Source organism: Archocentrus centrarchus, chromosome 5 (assembly GCF_007364275.1).
Source record: "Archocentrus centrarchus isolate MPI-CPG fArcCen1 chromosome 5, fArcCen1, whole genome shotgun sequence".
NCBI classification, from domain to species: Eukaryota; Metazoa; Chordata; class Actinopteri; order Cichliformes; family Cichlidae; genus Archocentrus; species Archocentrus centrarchus.
Genome location: NC_044350.1, coordinates 1,668,210 through 1,686,965, shown reverse-complemented (window position 1 = coordinate 1,686,965; position 18,756 = coordinate 1,668,210). Strand labels below are relative to the sequence as shown.

The 18,756-nt window shown below is 40.3% G+C and overlaps 1 protein-coding gene across 2 annotated transcripts in view; it reads left to right on the top strand.

Annotated features, from left to right (window-relative positions):
• Window positions 1-5,142: 5,142 nt before the first annotated feature.
• The window catches only part of lhfpl4a (LHFPL tetraspan subfamily member 4a), a 42,831-nt gene continuing 29,217 nt past the window's right edge, over window positions 5,143-18,756 (top strand). For both annotated transcript variants that reach the window (XM_030729899.1, XM_030729898.1), the window contains exon 1: window positions 5,143-5,548. In XM_030729899.1, coding sequence (XP_030585759.1) covers window positions 5,143-5,548 — 406 coding nt within the window. The remainder of the gene's footprint in view (window positions 5,549-18,756) is intronic.

The window sequence follows — 18,756 nt, the reverse complement described above, 5'->3', positions numbered from 1 at the left end:
TTGTTTTCAGTAAACAGATCCTGTGTGTTTTGGCTGCAATTCAGTAAAAAATATTTTCCCTCCAGTGTGACTATAGGGCAGGTCTGTATCTACAAAAACACTGGCAGGAACAAACATGTGTCCTAGATCTCAGATCTTCAGGCTGTAGCAAACTACATGTGTCTAGCTATGTGTAGCGACAAACTACACCCTATATAATTTAGACAGATTTTTGACTCCAGTCAGATTTTCGTGGTGTCATTTTCTAATTCTGATGTTTCAGCTGCATTGAGCAGGATGATGTACAGTATTAATCTTATTGTCACAATCATCTTCTAAAGAGTAAAATCCTCTCTGTGAGCGTAATGTAACGTACTTGCATTTATATAGTGTTTTCTAGTCTTATTGACCACTCGAAGCATTTTTGACAGCAGCTTACATTTTAACCACACTTTCATACTTTATTCTTCAAGCACTTTATCTACCTGTCATTCATAGTCAATTACAAAAGAAGAAGAAGAAGAAGAAACAGCCTTTATTGTCCCACAGAGGGGAAATTTGGGTGTAACAGCAGCCGCAGTTATTATAAATATAAGTAAAAATATAATAATTCACACTAAGAAAAGAATATAAATATATATAAAATCAACAAACAATATTAACCTTAATACTACTAATAATAACACTATATACAATGTACATGATGTGCCTGTGTGTTGAACCTTAACAGGCCGGACTATTTACAGTATATTATATATTATCCTACATTGTGTAGGTTATTGTGGTTTTTGTTGGGAGCAGTGATGATTATAAAGTCTTACAGCTTACCTGTTAATCTAACATGCATGTCTTTGGACCAGAGTACCTGGAAGAAACCCATGCAGGCACAGGGAGAACTTCACATGGAAAGGTCTCAGCTGGTGTTCACACCAGGAACCTGCTTGTTATGAGGCAACAGTGCTAACAGCACCACCACCATGCTGCACCAAGCCTTTTGTGCTCACCTCCAACCTCACTGTTACATGGATGCGTTTGTGAATAATCAAAGAGATTTTTCATATAACTTTAAGCAAGTTAAATATAAATGCATATGGTTTTTGTAATAAGAAAAACAAATTTCTCACAAATTATTAGTGAGATCATGTGGAGAGCTGTGTGCCTACTCTGGAGAAGAAATCCACTAAAGGTCTCTGACACAATACAAAGTTATTGACAAATGGTAATTTTGTTTTGTGATAAGATGGTTGCACAAACATATGCTGCTGTGTATCAGAAGCAATAAGAAAACTGGTTTTGTTTTTAACTTGTGATACTTTGTGTACCATCCAAGCAGTACCCTCCAGGGCTGCAGAATGAAGACAATGTGAAAGCTCCTCCAAGGTCCACTTGAAGCTGGCTCCCAAAGCAAGTTAATAACCATAGATTCCCATCTAAAAATGTCCAGCTTTACACCATTTTTGCCTTCAAGCCTTACTGCTGGTAAGGCTTGAAGAGGCATAGCCATATCGTTTGACAGCCCAAACAGATAGATATAACTGCCTGCTCATCCGCACCTTCGCTAATTCAAGTCACTGAACTGGACCTATCAACTGTATTTCTGGTATTTGAGGCTTTTTTTTGCAATTTAATTAAATTATCTGACAAATAATATGGCTAACAAATAATATGTTTGTGTGTTACACCACTACATCTGCATCTTGATAACAAGCCTCCTAGCATTAGCCAATAACTTAGCCCTTAACTGTCTTATACAAATATGGTTCCTTCTGACTGTCCTAACACTGAAGTATAAAAATGCAATGTCCAAAATCAGTGGGTGATGTCAAGATGACAATATAGTCCGAGTGTCATGGAAAACTGTGATCACCTTCAGCAGCAGGAATTACTACAAAGGTGGGTTAAAATCCTTTGGAGATATCATCTTTATTTATTCCACACATTCCTCTTCTTGACACATCTTGGAGTCTGTGTTACCCAGAATGCATCTCATCCTCTGATGGTTGAGTCAGAGTAGGGTGTGTTGCGCTGATAGTGACTAGTGTATCCTGGAGTTTGTAGTCTGCAGCAGAGATAAGAAGCAGTGGCCTACCGTGGTCGTACGTCAGACTGCTTCAGACCCAAATGACACTGACTCCAATGGCATCACTTAAGCAACGTTTTTCAGACTTCATACATCTTCCTCTAGAAGAACTAAAGGCTTTATACAAGTTTTTTTGTTTTTTGCAGAGGTAACAGAATGCTTTAGTAGGAGAGGGGCGTTTATATCACGCATCAAGGCCTGCAAGTTAAAATAGTTGGGGTGCCTTTTCAGAGCAGGGGAGCCTCAGATCCATCCTTGACTGAATGATTCTATTTCTGAACAGCAGATCTTGCAACAGAAAACTCAAAGACGGCACTGTGACTTCAAAAGACATTTCTGGAATTAAGAATTCAAGCCAGCTGAGCTGACATGGTCTGTTCAGTTTAGCTTTTATTTGAATTCTCATGACAGTTACGTTGGCGTGATCTATCACATGGGTCTCATAGGATTGCTTGCTTTAGAGGACATAATCTTGTGGTGGCATTAATCTATATGCAGGACTGTAAAAGCCAATTCCAGCCTTCAGTATTAACTGATTGTTCAGACAGTCACTGACAAATTAATGTGTGGATGGAGGCAAACATAATGGGCCTGCTTTCACACACCATATGGGCCATGCATTAATAGTGTGAGAGAGGTTCTACCTATGGTCTATTTAATATTCTGTTTAGTGCAGTCAGTCAATCAACCAATCAAGACCTTAATATGCAAAGTCATATTATGAGAAATTTAAATATTTTATGGTGTTGGTGGTGTGGTGGTTAGCACTGCTGCCTCACAACTAGAAGGTCTGGGCCCAGGCCCTGGGTTTGCATGTTCTCCCTGTGTCTGTGGGTTTCCTCCCACAGTCCAAAGACAGTTACTGGGAATAGGTTAACTGGTCACTTTATAAGGTTGTCTGTCTCTCTGTTAGCCCTGTGACAGGCTGGTGACCTATGTCAGCTGGGATAGGCTCCAGCCCCCCCATCCCCAACCCTGAACAGGATAAGCGGAAGAGGATGGATTATGAATACCAATTTTCACCAGTCATCAGTGACCAGGGAAGCATGATCATCAAACTCTGAGTTTAAAAACAAACTCTGAGTTGATTAACTCGCCCCCTGTGTGAGTAAGGAAAGAAAGCACTCATCAGTGGAGCTCTGATACCAGGATTCACTGTGGCAACAGGTAAATAAATAGCAGCACCTCCATTTTAACCCAGTGGACTGAGGGTTATGAGCACATCAGTGTTGATCATGAAAGAAAAGAGTTATTTTAATTGGTCCACACTGTCATCATCATAGACAGAATAAAAGTTTGATGTGAAATATATGATTCCTTTTATAACGTCTGCTGTCATCATTTACTCAACTTGAATTTTCATCAGATGAAGCTAGAATCCTAATTTCACATTTGATGTTTTTTAAAAAAATCTAATTATTCAGCTGCAATCTGACAGGACAAAATACAGGAGACAGAAACTGAAGACAAAAATTTGGAGAAGCAGAGTTTACTAACGGACCCAGACAGTAACAGACCCTGGTGGGTGGATCTGCCCTCAAGTCAGTTTTTTATTAAATAAACACTGTTTTTTTGTTTGTTTGTTTTTTCAACTGCAGTTTATGATTATTTCAATATTTGAAATAATGAAATAATCAGTAGAAATGTAATCAGTTGATGGAATAGAAACTTCTTTTTTTTTTCTTAAAATTGAGAATTTTATTATTTCAGCCATTATTGGATAAAAATGCTTAATGAGATTTAGAGGAAACGCTTTAATGTTCCAAGCTTAACCGTTTCTGATCTGATCTAAGATCAGCTTCACTGATAGATGACGGCTCTCTGACAGCCACAGATGTTTCACTGAGTTACTGTCAATAGATTTCAGTAATAGTTTCACATTTAACTGAAAAGCTACAGGGCAGCTATCCAAGTGTGTGATGAATGTAAAGTTCAATCAATAAAGGCAAACATGTTATAACAAAGGCCTCAGCTTTTATAGATTTTAAATATTTCAATAAAGGTTTGAGAGGATGAGCAATTATAACAAAAGAATGTGTTGGGAAAATGAATCCATTATGAACCATTGGGGGACTTGTTGGTTAACTGATATATGATTTAGTTTTCAAACATTTTAAATTATTCTAACTACCAGAAACGTCACACTCTCTGGGACCTTGATCTGTTTGGTTACAGCAGAGAATAGTAAATGTCTTTCTTTGCTGTAAGAAATGTTTACATCCTGTGCCCTTTATTAATGTCTGCACTTATTTGATTAGTGATGCGTGTGCGCTTTTGGCTGTAGAGAGAGAGGGAAGGTCTGCGGGGGGGGGGGGGGGGGGGGGGGGTTGGGTGGCTAAGGTTTGTGTAATCAAAAATGAGCGCGCGACCTCATCGGGGGAAGAAAGAGAGAGACACAGTGATGGGGCTGTCATTGAGTGCAGGAGTGCTGGAGCACTGATTTCTATTCGTACACTTTTTCAGCACTTGTTAAAGTTTTTCCTCTCTGTTTTGCCGAGTTGTTCATGTCAGAAGCTCCACGAGTGTCTTTATTTATTTCTTCTGGATCTCTGTTGATATTCGGAAGATTCATCAGCTCGATGAAACTCGCGGCTGTCGCGTCTGGTCTTTGAATCGTTTTTGGCTCTGGATGCGCAGAGCGGATACCGTTCCATAGTTAAGCACAATGCTGCGCATCTGTGGCCGCAGCGTTTGGCTCTGTGAGCTCGGCTGTCGGCTCTTTGCAGGCTGACAAAAGCTGAGGAGAGGAGAGCCTTTTCCCGTCCGCTGAATCACGTTTTACCACTGACTTGACTGACTGATCAGAGGGGAGGAAGAAGGAGGGAGGATTTGGGCGTGTGGATGTCAGACTAATCCAAAAAAAGAAAGAGCTGGATCTGGATCTGCTATTTGGTTCAGAAGAGAGGCAAGCGAGCGACTTTATGCGTGGACAGCTTTTGCGGGGATTTTATTTTCATTGGATTATAGTTTCTTTTCCTTCTTTGTACCTGAGGATTGAGAAGTGAGCTCAAGAGAAGAGGAAATACCAGGTCTGCGCGCTGGTGTGCGGGGGTGGGGGAGTGGGGGGTGAGTGGGAAAGAAAAATGCTGCCTTCGCAAGAAGCCTCCAAAATCTACCATGACAACTACATGCGCAACTCCAGGGCCATCGGGGTCCTGTGGGCCATATTCACAATCTGCTTGGCCATCATTAACGTGGTGGTGTTCATCCAACCTTATTGGATTGGCGACAGCATCAACACGCCTCAAGCCGGATACTTCGGTTTGTTCCACTACTGCGTGGGTAACGGGAACTCCAACCGGGACCTCTTGTGCCAGGGCAGCTTCTCCGAATTTGGCTCCATCCCGTCAGGAGCCTTTAAGGCGGCCTCCTTCTTCGTGCTGATGTCCATGGTGCTCATCCTCAGCTGCATCGGCTGCTTCGCCCTCTTCTTCTTCTGCAACACTGCCACGGTCTACAAGACGTGCGCCTGGATGCAGCTGTTATGCGGTATGGATAGAAGACACTTTGATGTGTTTGGGGGTGGAAACCAAAAAGCTTCGGTTGAGTTCTCCAAGGCTTTTTGGTGGTGGAGTGGGGGGGTCGGGGCAGCTTGGGAAAAGCAGGATCCTCTTGTGTTACCCATCACTTTGTGTCTTTGTCAAAAATATCATCAAGTCCTCAACAGGAGCGCATGGGGGGACTGGCTCCTCATCAGTGTGTCTGTCTCCTATAAGAGTTCAAGTTCAAGTTACTTTATTTTTACCCGAAAGGTAAATTTGTTGAGTCAGCTCATAAAAATACAGACCTGATTAAAAAAGCTAACGCACAGCATGTTAAAAACAACACATATAAGAACAAATGGAATAAAAAAAAAAAAACATGACGAGAGACATAAAACATAATAAGAGCATAAAAACACAGCATGGTGTTAAAATTTGTTAAAACTTAAGAACAAAACTGCTTTTCTAACACTTGGTTTTACATTTGGGCATTTTATATCTGCGTCCTGACGGGAGAAGCTTGAACTCACAGTGCAAAGGGTGAGAAGTGTCCTTTAAGATTGATTTAGAGATCCTCTGTACCTGCCTGCAGAACAGAGACTCTGGATTTAACTGCAGCTCTCCCGTCAGCTTACTGGACCACTTCACTATTTGGTTCAGGCAATTCTTATTTTTAAGAGACAGAGCTCACATAGAATACAGCTGAAATGTCATATGGCTCTTGATGGGGAGCACAGATTAAAATAAAGATCATCCCTTGAGAGTTTGGTTAACTGTATGTTTTTATTATTAAGAATAAAACAATTTCTTTGTCCTCATATTGTGCTGACTACCATGTCTGCAGTAATAAAGAGGTTTTGAGCCTTTGGCCATTCTTGGGTCTTTCCACAAGAAACCTATCGTTCTGACACTGTTATAGATAAGGCCAGTTAATATAATGTGCCAGAATGTAACTGTATGACATTATGATAATGAAATGCCTTCAGCAGCATTGAATCAAAGATCATAGCTTCTATTTTGGTTGTCATATCTGCCCACCAGATTAGCCAACATTATGTGTGATCTGCACATGCATTTCAGTAATATATCCTCAGTGCATTCACTCATTCCTCTGGAACAAACACCATTTAAAGGCTGTATGTTGTGAATGTAATTGTAGTAGGAGGTGGAATAAGCCATCAGATAGAGCAGATTAGAGAGGTTTACACTGAGGAGTGGAGCCTTTTCCCATCAGTGTTGAGTGCAGTGCATAGTGTTTCTTTTCCCACCAGATTAAGCTGATGGAGTTTTGTCAATGACTGATCATTTTCTGTGAAAAGTGGAGTGACAGAAACTACAGTTCTTCTAGTTGCTGCTTGAAACTGACTCCAAAACCAACTCAGTCCACATGGACTCCCATTTTAAAATTCCCAACTTCACAGCATTAAAAGTATGTTACAGCCCAGTACAAAAAACAGTTTAGGACTCTATGGATAGTTTTCCCTTTCATAACTACTGTACAGTGTGTGATTTCTTTTTTTTAATGCTGGAAACAGGGCCATGGCTGCTTTGAGCAGGTGTCCTGACAAGGAGCTGTAGCTCATTACCTGGTATGCGAGTCACTGTTTGCAGTACTTAAACTGCAAACAGTGTTTGCAGTTTTAGTACCTTATGAATCGTTTTTAATGGAATTATCTAAAAGATCACGTAGCTTGGTGTGTGGTGTACAGACCATCCAAGAAGTTTGTGTTTCAGTTTTGGTGAATAAAATTCTGGGCCTGATAACACTTGCCATGATCTCTCTTACACCTCATGACTGTTCGGCCAAATTTGCCACTACCATAAACAAGTGTCAACTGCCAAAAGGAGCCAGACTAAGCCCAGAGGTGTCTGCTATCTGGGTTAGATCTCTGTGTGTGATCTTTAACAGACTCTCCCATCACAGATTGTTGAACAGATTGTATCACTTCAGGTGGAACCTACAAGTGTCTCCCGCAAGCTCAGTAACCATCAAAGAATCCCCTAGTGGATTCCTAATCACACAAATCACTAATTAACTAGACGTGATACACCTGAAACTGGTCTCAAATGTGTTTAAAGTGGCAGTGAGTGTTCATAGCAGCAGGAAGATGAGCTTTGGCTTTTATTGAGTTGTCTATTTGGACTGCATGATTATTTCACAAGTCATCCCTTCAGTTTTTGAAAGTCTGTACTGCTATGCGTGCCTTTGAAAAGTAGGAGTACAGTGTATGTGTTTGGCGGGATGAGGGGTTATGTTAATTATGAATTGGTCTGGAAGTGCTGATGTTGTCTGGGAGGAGGTGTTGATGGCTCAGTTATTCCTTCCCATTCAGCAGCTGGAGCCAGGGCTGCATAGATGGAAATGGACTTGGGACCTTTTAGTAAGTATCACATTTTTTTCAGCGCTCTCTGGCTCGCTGTATCCTGAGAATCAAAAGAAACAAAGATGGGCCCACCAATGAATAATAATTAAAAGTGTGACCCTAATTATGCTTTAGTCTTTTTAGGAGCGGCTATTATGCCAGCCTGATTCACAATTTTCATAGGTTACCTTTCCGTGTGACTATGACCATCACTGGCTGCCTAACAGTTGGATCCAGATGTATGTATGATTTGTGAGTAAGTGTTTTCTCACCACAGGGTTAAGGCTTGCCTTATAAGAAAAAACTGAAACCCTGACACCCAAAAAAATAAATAAAGATAAGAAACCAGCTTTGTCAGTGTTATTTTGATGCTACATTCTTTTCCCTGCATCATTCTATTCTTATGTGTATATATTCTGATTGCAGGGACTGCATGTGTGCATTATGTGTTTGTGAGTGGGAGTGGGACTGGGGCTGGTGGTTGTAAGGCTAAGTACATATGCATGATTATGTAATTCCATCTCCATTTAATACCTTAGATATTTGAGAACTTTCTTTTACTTCCTGTAGAGTCCTGTGCAGCTTGAGTCACTTTGGCAACAATACATGAGACTTATTTCAAGTTGGGTTTGGGCTTCACCAGGACTGCCCCTGTCACGATTCTGGGCCATTTGCCCAGTGTGCTTTATGTTTCTTGAGTTGTTCATAAGTTATGTATTAGGATTTTAGTTTGCCATTGTTTTCTATTTAGTTATCTGTGTTAGTTCCAGTTTCCCTCATGTTGTCTCTGCCATGGTCTGTTATGTTTGCTCACTTCCTGTTTTCTTGTGATGATCCTTTGACCTGTGTGCTTTGTTTGGTTTACTTCCTGTGTCTCATTAGTGTGTTCTGGCACCTGTTCTCCCCATATTATAATAGCCCATATTATATAGTTCATGTTATGTCTTAGTTCATGTTTGAGTTTTTAGTTTGTGCTGCTGGCTCCCAACCAGTCCAGCTTTATGTTGTGCGTGTATACACTCGCAAATAAAGCCAAAGCTTAACTTTAGTTCTTGCCTTGTGAGTTCTGCATTGGGGTCCTCTGCCTCACCTGCCACAACAGCATCATATGACAGTCCCTTGTCACTGAATCTGTTTATGACTTATGGAAATATCCTCTACATGTAGTCAAAGGGGAAGATAATGTCATGTGGTCGACATCCACATCTGGAGTGGGCCTGTGGGCAGTAAATCATTGGGCACCATGACTGAGACTTGAGTACTAAATATTGAGCTCTGGCCAGTGCTCAAGTTTAGTGTAAACTCAGATTTTATTAACACAAACTTATTAACCGTCCTATAGCTGCATGATGTTAGAGGCTCAAAAGCTGAATACATTCATGATACATTTCTATTATATTTTCTTCATGAATCTGTGATTTTAGTCATACCTAATAAACTTTTCAGTATGTTGTATCAGAATGCAGCTAGTAAGAATTCTTAAATAATATAAATTCCCTCTGCACTAGTGAAGTTTTTTTTCTATTCTTTCAGAATGTGAAAGCTTCTATCCCAGTTCTCAAAAGAAAAGAGCTACATGGCATTTCTGTCACATTCTTACATAACCATTAATGCTAGTTAGTGTTGCTGAGTTTTCTCTCCTCACTGCTACAAAGGTTGTGTCTGACATTCACAGGAGGAGGCTGACAAAATGTGTAGGGAAAATTTCATCTCTGTCCTCCTTTTTGTTTTCCAACCCAATTTTCTCCTTTCCAATCTGCCAGACATATATCTGTAATCTCCCAACTCTTCTCCACTTCTTCCGCTTCATCCTCACACAATGTATAAAATATACAGAAAATAAAACATATAAAAATACAGAAAATAAGAGAATGTATAAAAATATATACACTGTAAAAAATAAAATAAGTGTATACATATAATAATGAAGATGGTGAATATTGCACTAGTGAATGAATATTGGATATTCCACAATATAGGAGTGATAGATATTGTTCAGTATGAATAATATAATATTGCACAGAGATGTGGGTATTGCGCAGTTAGTGTGGGTGAGTGGGTGAGTTCAGGGTGGTGATTACTCTGGCAAAGATGTCCATCAGGGAGGGGAGAGGGCAGCCAACGATTCTTTGTGCTGTCTTGACTACCCTCTGAAGCCTCACCCTGTCTGCCTCAGTGCAGCTGCCGTATCATACTGTGATACAGTACATCAGCAGACTCTCAATGGATGAGCCGTAGAAGGTCAGGAGCAGGTTTGAGTTCAAGAGAGGGTGTCTGTCTGCTGAATCCAAACTGGGAGCTGGTTCCACAGAAGAGGGGCCTGAAAGCTGAAGGCTCTGCCTCCCATTCTACTCTTAAGTATCCTAGGAACCACAAGTACGCCAGCAGTCTGAGAGTGAAGTGATCTATTGGGGTGATACGGTACTATGAGGTTTTTGAGATAAGATGCGGCCTGATTATTCAAGAACTTGTATGTGAGAAGAAGGATTTTAAATTCCATTCTAGGGGAGCCAATGAAGGGAAGCCAATATGGGAGAAATATGCTCTCTCTTTCTAGTCTGTATCAGTACTCTAGCTGCAGCATTTTGGATCAGCTCAAGGCTTTTCAGGAAGCTTTTAGGACAGCCTGATAAGAATGAATTACAATAGTCCAGCCTAGAAGTAAATGGCATATAAAATAAAAACAGATATTGATGTATTGAAAGTTAAGAACAAAGGTCTCTCTCAATAGATGAGGACTCTTGTGTCTTGTCAATTTGGATTTTGTCCTGTTTGCTGTTCATGGTCTCAAAATCTATGAATTTCATCACCCTCTTAAAATAATGGCTTAAGTCTTTTTTTTCTTTTTCTTTTTTCAGAAAAGACAAACTGAATCAAACACTGAAAACATGATTTTAGGCAAAAATAAAACTTTCATTCAGTGACTTAGGCCATTATTTTAGGAGAGTGATGATATGTTCCTCTTTTCTGTCTTCACTTTCCTCTCATCTCACAGCCTGTTGCAGCAGAAGGTGGCCTCTTCCTGAGCCTGGTTGTGACAGAGGTCTCTTCCTGTTGAAAGGAAGTTCTTCCTCAGAAGTGTGTCAAGTTCACCAAGCAACGTACCTGCCATGTACTTTACTTCTTGATATCCAGCGTGTCACTGGAAACCTGTCTGGGTTGGGTTTTAGTTTAGTCACCTGCTAAAATGGCTAATTTACAGATACTAGAAGATGTTACATACAATCTCATTCATCCTGGCATTATAGTTTTTCTGTTAAAGCTTTTCATTTGGATGTTCTAGACCAGTCATACTCATCTCACGGCCCGCGGGCCAAATCCGGCCCGTGATTGGCTGGTGACCGGCCCGCGGCCATTTCTTGTAATTGCTCAAAATTAAAATAATTTTCCCTTTTATTGTGTAACAAATGCTGAATAATTCCCCCTTGTGTTCACAAAGTGAACTGTCTGTAAGACAGAATCATTAGTTTGTACACGGCCCTTTAGGTCCTAATGATTTGGGCCTTTAAGGTAGTGAACAGTTTGCGCAGGTCAAGAATCACTGCTGATCTGCGAGGAAAAGACGTGTCCTTAAATGAATATCTTGGCAAAAAATGAGTGAGGTTAGTAAGCGGAGAAAAGTTGACGTCGAAAACAGACAGTTTAATAACAAATGGACAGATGATTTTGCATTCATTTTGCCACCTCATGCCAACGCAAAACCGTTGTGTTTAATTTGCTAAAAGACAGTTGCTGTATGCAAAGTTGCTAACATTAAGCGGCATTACGAGTCAAAACATGCTAGCTTCAGTGCAGCTTTCCCGGTTGGTAGCATTGCACGAAAAGACAAGACTGAGGCCTTAAAGTTGTCTTATGCTACCACATCAACAACCTTGACGACTTCCACTACTGCTGCTGAAAAAGCCACCGCTGCTTCACTGCGTGTAACCTGGGAGCTGGCTAAAAAGGGCAAGCCATTTGTGGACGCTGAGCTTGTGAAAGTGTGCACTTTGGGAATCGTGGAGGAGTTGTTTGCCGGTGACAAACACAAAGATGACATCGTTAACCGCGTGAAGCAGGTTCAGCTTTCGGATTCAACGGCGGCACGGAGACTAGAAACTTTGTATGAGGACAGTTTTTCTACTTTACTTGCTGAACTGAAGTGTGTGGATTACATGTCAATAGCTATGGACGAGTCTACAGATGCAACAGACACTGCACAGCTGTCCGTGTTTGTGAGATATTTTAACGGGGAGCTTTTCAAAGAGGAGCTGCTGTGCCTTTTGCCCATCAAGAGCAATGCAACAGGTGAGGCCATGTACAATTCTATGAAAAGTTTCTTTGATAAGAATTCTCTGGAGCTGGATAAAATCAACCTCCTTGTAACTGACGGTGGGCCATCTATGATAGGACGAGAGAGGGGCTTAGCATCACGTCTCATAGCGGACCACCCCACAGTTAGTTCACTACACTGCATCATTCACCAGACGGTGTTGTGTGCCAAACCGTCTGGTGAAATGAAAGGAGTGATGGACACAGTGATCAAAATTGTAAATCACATTCGCTCAACTTCAAGTTTACAGCACCGGCTTTTCAAAATGCTACTACAGGAGCAAGAAACTCAATATTCAGACCTACTACAGCACAATGATGTCAGATGGCTGAGCAGGGGGCGAGTCCTACAGCGCTTCTTTGCACTGCGCAAAGAAATCACAGAATTTCTTTCCGGTCAAAAAACAAAGAAAGCAGATGAGTTCTCTCAGTTTATGCAAGATCAGGAATCTGTGGCTCTGGTTGCATTTCTGTGTGATATCACTAATCACTTGAACCATCTTAACCTGCAGCTCCAAGGTGGGGATTCGGATGTGGGAGAGCTCTTTGAAAAAGTGAGCGCTTTTCAGACAACCTTGGGCGTATTCGTGACGGACATAGAGGGGAAAAAACTTCACTTCCCTACCCTGCGTGATGTTCCTACAAATGGGATTGTGCTGTCACGAATGGTAGCACTGTTAAAAAATCTGTCAGAGAACTTCAGATCGCGGTTTCACAACTTCAAAATCCCACAGCAACTGCTACTGTTTGTGCGCAACCCGTTCGCCGTTGCTGTCACCGGGAGCTGCCCAGCAGAGGCAAAAAACGCTGTGCCTGCTATCAGTGAGGGCGCTTTCCAGCTGGAACTGGTCCAGATGCAGGCTAATGATGTCCTAAAAGCCAAGTTCAGAGAGGAGAGACTGTGTGAATTTTGGGCACACTCTGTTCATCAGTATCCGAAATCTAAAAGACTCGCTATATACATTTTGACAATGTTCGGATCCACTTACATATACGAGTCGGGGTTTTCAGTGATGAATCTAATTAAGGACAAAAAGCGCAATAGACTCACCGACTCACATCTCAACCAGTGCTTGCATATTGCCTTGACCTCTCAGAAACCAAACTTCAGTAAGCTCTCAAAGGAAATGAGATGTGTTACCTCACATTAAGCATGTAGTCAGTAACTAATAGTATGTGATGCATGAAGAGGTTAAAACATAAACATCTGATTACATACCTGTGCTGTCTGTTCCAAACTTTAAAATAACTGAAATATAGTAAAGCAGTTTTTTTTTTTTTAAATTGTATTTCTGAACTATTCCAACATTTGGTGGCTTGCACTGTGCAGTTATTTGTTTAATATATTTTATAAACAGCTTTCACACCAAAAGAGCTGAAATATGTTCATTCTATGCCTAAGAACTGTTAATAATCATTTTCATTTTTGAATTTGCCCAATATTTGCCTGCATAATAGGAAACGTTCCAGCTATGCTGTTCAAGATGGTTCAAAATATATCTTGCTGAATTGCAGTGGAGCTAATAAAATGCATCAAAATATGAGCACAAGCTATCAGTCTTTTTTAAAGTTTGCTCATTTTATATGAATGTAGTTTAATGGCTGGCCCTCGGCCACTTCTCATTTTCCAAATGTGGCCCTCGGCTAGATCAAGTTGAGTATCCCTGTTCTAGACAGGCAAAAATTCTATAGGAAGCGGTGGATGTTTACACTCTGAGGTCTAAGTCATCATTGATGATAACCAATGATGACTGTTAATGGAAAGTAGTAAGTTAACTATGTGACTGTGTACCAGGACAAGACTGAAGGCAGAGAGAGACACAAACAAGCGGCAACTAAATGTGGCTGCAGTAAAGGCCTAGCAGAGCAGCTCAAAGGAGGAAACGCAGCATTTGTTGATGTCCTTGGGTTCTAAACTTCAGGCACTTCAATTCAAAGGCTTTTCATCAAAGTATTAAAATTAATAAAATTTAGTCTGCCCAATTACCTCCCAAATGGGGACTTATGTACAAAATGGCTTATAATTTCTATATTTCTAATTTTTTTTTTTGACAGCTGCTGGTGCTAATGGTCAGACTTTGTGCTGTGCAGAAAAAAATTAGGCACCCCATTGATAAATTGTTTTGATTTGTTTGGGCAGCATGACTGTCAGAGTCCATAAAAGCAGCAGTGTTGACCACCACAATAAAGTAAAATGAATCAGGTCAAGGTGAATTCACTTATCATAATTGCTATATATCTACTTATCACTGTCCTGGTTTCATTTTTCCTCCTCATTGCTTTTTCCTCATTTGTAGTGACCAGAAAAGTGTCCTTATTTTACATCCAATTCCAAAAAAGTTGGGATGCTATGTAAATAAAAACAAATGCAATTATGTATAAATCTCAAATCCATTTCCCCCACATTAGAACACAGAAAACATATCAAATGCATCTACAAATTGTGGAATAAATCCAGAATAATGTAAAATTGCAACAACTTTGAATATCTCATCATCATAATATCAAAAGATTGAGAATCTGTCCAAGAGACAAAGCCGATATATAAAAATTGGTATGACTATGTCATGAAAATTACTGCATGGTCTCAGGAACCACTATGTGAACACAGTGATTTCTGGAAGTGTTTCACAAAGGCAGATTGCTAAAAGGTATATAAACTTAGCACAAAAGTGAGGAAATTTGTGTTTGGTTGCTTCTTCCTTTGTTGTAACAATGCTTCTTGACAGTAAATCTTATACTGTTGGAAAGCCTGTTTATTTCCCACATTTGTAAGGAAAATACATTTGTGGGTTGAGTAGCAGAGTTGAGTATGTGGGTTACGCCCATGAAGATTTGCCAAATCTTCTCTGCCAATGCCAAACAGCTTATTCTGCTATTGACCCTTGTTTTGTGCTTTGGGTACCCCAGGCTTTTGTGGCTGTGTATGGTTCTTCCACATGCTCCTGAGGCCCCTGTTTGTTAATTTAAGAAACTGTCAAATTAGCACAAGTGTTTGATTTAACAAATTGTTTAACAAATTGCCAATATGTCTCGTTTCTTCGGACTTCAGTCATATAAACCAAACAAGAGTCAATAGCAGAATAACTTAGCACTTTTTCTGCTAACTTTACCAGTTTTAGAACAACACATGCTGCCATCCAGAATATGTCTTTTTCAGGGAAGACCTTGCATACAGCAAGACAATACTAAACTGCAGCCATGAAATGAAGTGGCTCTTATAAAGCTCTTTTATACTCTACTTGAGCACTCAAAGCACTTTATATAATATGCCTCAGTCATCAATTCACACAAGAACTTCTTTCTAAACCAAAGTGCTTTCTAACATTCACACTCCAATGGATGCATCAGGAGCAACTCTGGGTTCAGTATCATTCCCAAGGATACTTTGGCATGTAGACTGGGAAGTAGATGACCTGCTGTACCTCGTGAGCAAAAGCCACCCCTATTACAGCAGCTCGGCTTCATAGTAGAAGTGTCCGAGTGCCTGCAGTTCAGACCTTTCACTACTTGAAAACATCATGAAATGAAAAGTGCAACAGCTAAGATCCTGGAATCGTTTATTGAATGAGAACAGGACAGCATTCCTTTCCCAAAAGTGCAAAAACTGCCCAGACATTTACGGACTGTTAAACTGAGAGGGGATGCTACATGGTCATAAACATGGAACTGTCCCAACTTTTTTTTTTTTTTTTGAGACATGTTGCTGGCATCAAATAGCATCAAATAACCTCTTACATTTTCTCATTGTAAACATTTGTCATGTTTTCTACATTTTATTGTGGATAGAATGTGGGTTTATGAGATTTGCAAATCATTTTGTTTTCATTTACATTTTACAGTGTTCCACCTTCTTTGGTATTGGGGTTGTATTTGTTTCATCTGCTCTAGCCTTTATTTGGAAAAAGGTTTCTTTGTTTCCTCTTGCTTGCAGAAAAATAGGAATGGCATATCCCTGTGTGTCTACGAGCAGCTTGATGGGACTGGAACTGAGCCCAAGACTCTCGGGCTGGCTGCAGATATTAGTTTAATGTGTGGTGCAGCTCTGCAATGGGGCATCACTTGGCTTTTGGTCTGTGTAGAGCTCTGGCAGCCCAGCCTGATACACACTTACCCTGTTAGAAGTACTACAGAGTTCCTCACTGCACAAAAGGACCACACAAACACTTAAGAGACAGAGAGATCTGTCATAAGATGTGGAGTGTAGCAACGGTGAGGACACAAATGTAAAGACACAAATGCCTCTTTTCCTTTAGTACCTACTCGGCTCGACTCGGGTTAGTTTGATTTCCACTACAATTGAGTGCTGCCTCGGTATGCAAGACAATTGCTCCATCTAGCAATCGCTTCCGTCAGCCACCAAGCACAAAAACATTTCCCTCATTGCTGGGTTTCAAAAACAGCATGTTTAATTCTTGTGAAGGAGTCGCTCTCATGACTCATCTAGTGACATCATTGCCTGGCCAAGCAGTGCCATGCATTCTGTTGATGGCACATTTTCAGATCAACTCTGCACCCTAAAACCTGAGCCGAGTAGATACTAGCGTTAAAGAGGGAGAGTGCAAACAAAAAGAAAACTTTTGGCATTTGAAAAGTCCATAAATACAAAAATCCAAGCTGCACACAGAGAACGTTTTCCCCCGGCAGAAAATCTAAATTGTCCTTAAAACATGCTGTGAATAAAAGAATCAGTGGAAACGTGCCACTTCCAGCTGATTTTAAACTGACACGCTGAACATAACCTGCTCCTGACAGTTTTCATTTTTATTCTCTCAGTTGCAGAATGAAGATTAAATCTAAAAACAGAATCCAAACTTAGGCTATGTACAAATTTGATGAGGTCAGCAAGTATATTGTAGGTGTTCTGTTTGGGGATCATATGTGATATGAACACTTACAGAACAATAAAACTGTTGTAAAATTGAGCAGGTTAGAGTCACAAAACAAGTTCCCATATTTCCCAATTTACCCCAGTAAAAAGTGAGCCACCTTTGTAGCACTGAAAACTCCGGGTTAACCTGGATAAGCCAAAGTCCTGCTTTGTAGTATAGGCCCCAGAACATCCAATAACAATCAGGAATTTAAACCTCAAAACTCTGGTTCTAGGACCTAAGACCATGACAAGATTATTTTGATCAGTTAGTAAAACGTGTTGCTTTGATGAACAATATATGTATTTATTAAGAGTTTACTTCAATCCTAAAATGGCAAAAGAGCATATACTAGATCATAAAAGAAGTTCCTGTGTATTCAGCAAAATGTAGTTTCCTGGATGTACTACCACCTGACTGCTTCCTGAAAGGCTAATTGATTGATATTATTTATGTATATCATAAATGTATTTTGGCCCTGAACCAACAGCAGCACTTATAGCTGTTCTGGACTAACTGGAAGCCAGTTAAAATGTGTAAGAGCAAGAGTAATGTACTCAGCTCTCTTTGTGCTGAGGGTGGTTGTAGCTCAGAAGGTAGAGCAGGTCATCTGCTAATTGGAAGGTCAGTGGTTCGATCCTTGGCGGCTCCTGTCTGCATCTCCTCGGGCAAGATACTGAACTCTGAGTTGCTCCTAATACATTCATCGGGTGTGACTGTTAGACAGAAAGCACTTAGATGCAGATAAAAGTGCTTAGGTAAAAAAAGATGTGCTTTAAGTGCTCATGTACATTAGAAAAGCACTATATAGGAACCAATCCATTTACCAGTATATTAGTGATGATGAAAATTCTGAATACCTTTTTTGGAAGACAAAAGCAATGGTCCATCCAGTTTCATGACTGAATTTCCCTAAACCTTGTGTGAAGGACATTAAACCTTAACTCATTTTCTTAGTTCTGGCCTTAATGAAGCTTGTTCACCCTTTAGGGGCCCACAAACTGAATGCTGTGGGACTCCACGTCTTTCTAATCTTCTAATACTATTAAGACAAAAAGAATGATTTTTTTCACTGCATTTACCTTAAGTCCTAATATTCACATCTTGAATGGTGGCATCTTGATCAGTATCTGCGTGATGATTGTGTGGATGGCCTGATATTAATGATTTCAGTGATTGACATGTTTTCTGCTGGTCTGATGGTGGGAAAGCTGACATCTTGACTTACATCATCATCAACACATGCCTTCCCCTGAATCCAGTAGTTATTTATTCTCTTTATACTCATGTGTAAAATGACTATGTTGCTCTAATCTTTGTCATCAACCTTCTGATTTCTGACCTCATTCAGCTCTGCTGCATGATTGCTGACTGTAGCCTACTACTTAAATGAAGTGTTGGCTTCGTGGTGTGGGCTGCCCTAGAAAGTCATTTAGCCATTGTTTGCCCACTACGGTACCAATTCAAGCATTCAAGATATCGGTGGTGATCTGTGCTTCAGTCTAGTTTCAATTTCTTTAGTCTTCTTTACAATAATAGGAAAATCCCCTTTTAGACTAATTTTTGCATTTATTTTGTTTTATTTTATTTTATTATTTTTTTCTCATGAAGAAATTAGCCATTGATCTGGCCCACCTTTGTTGTTGCAGAATGGTCAGTTATGATACTGT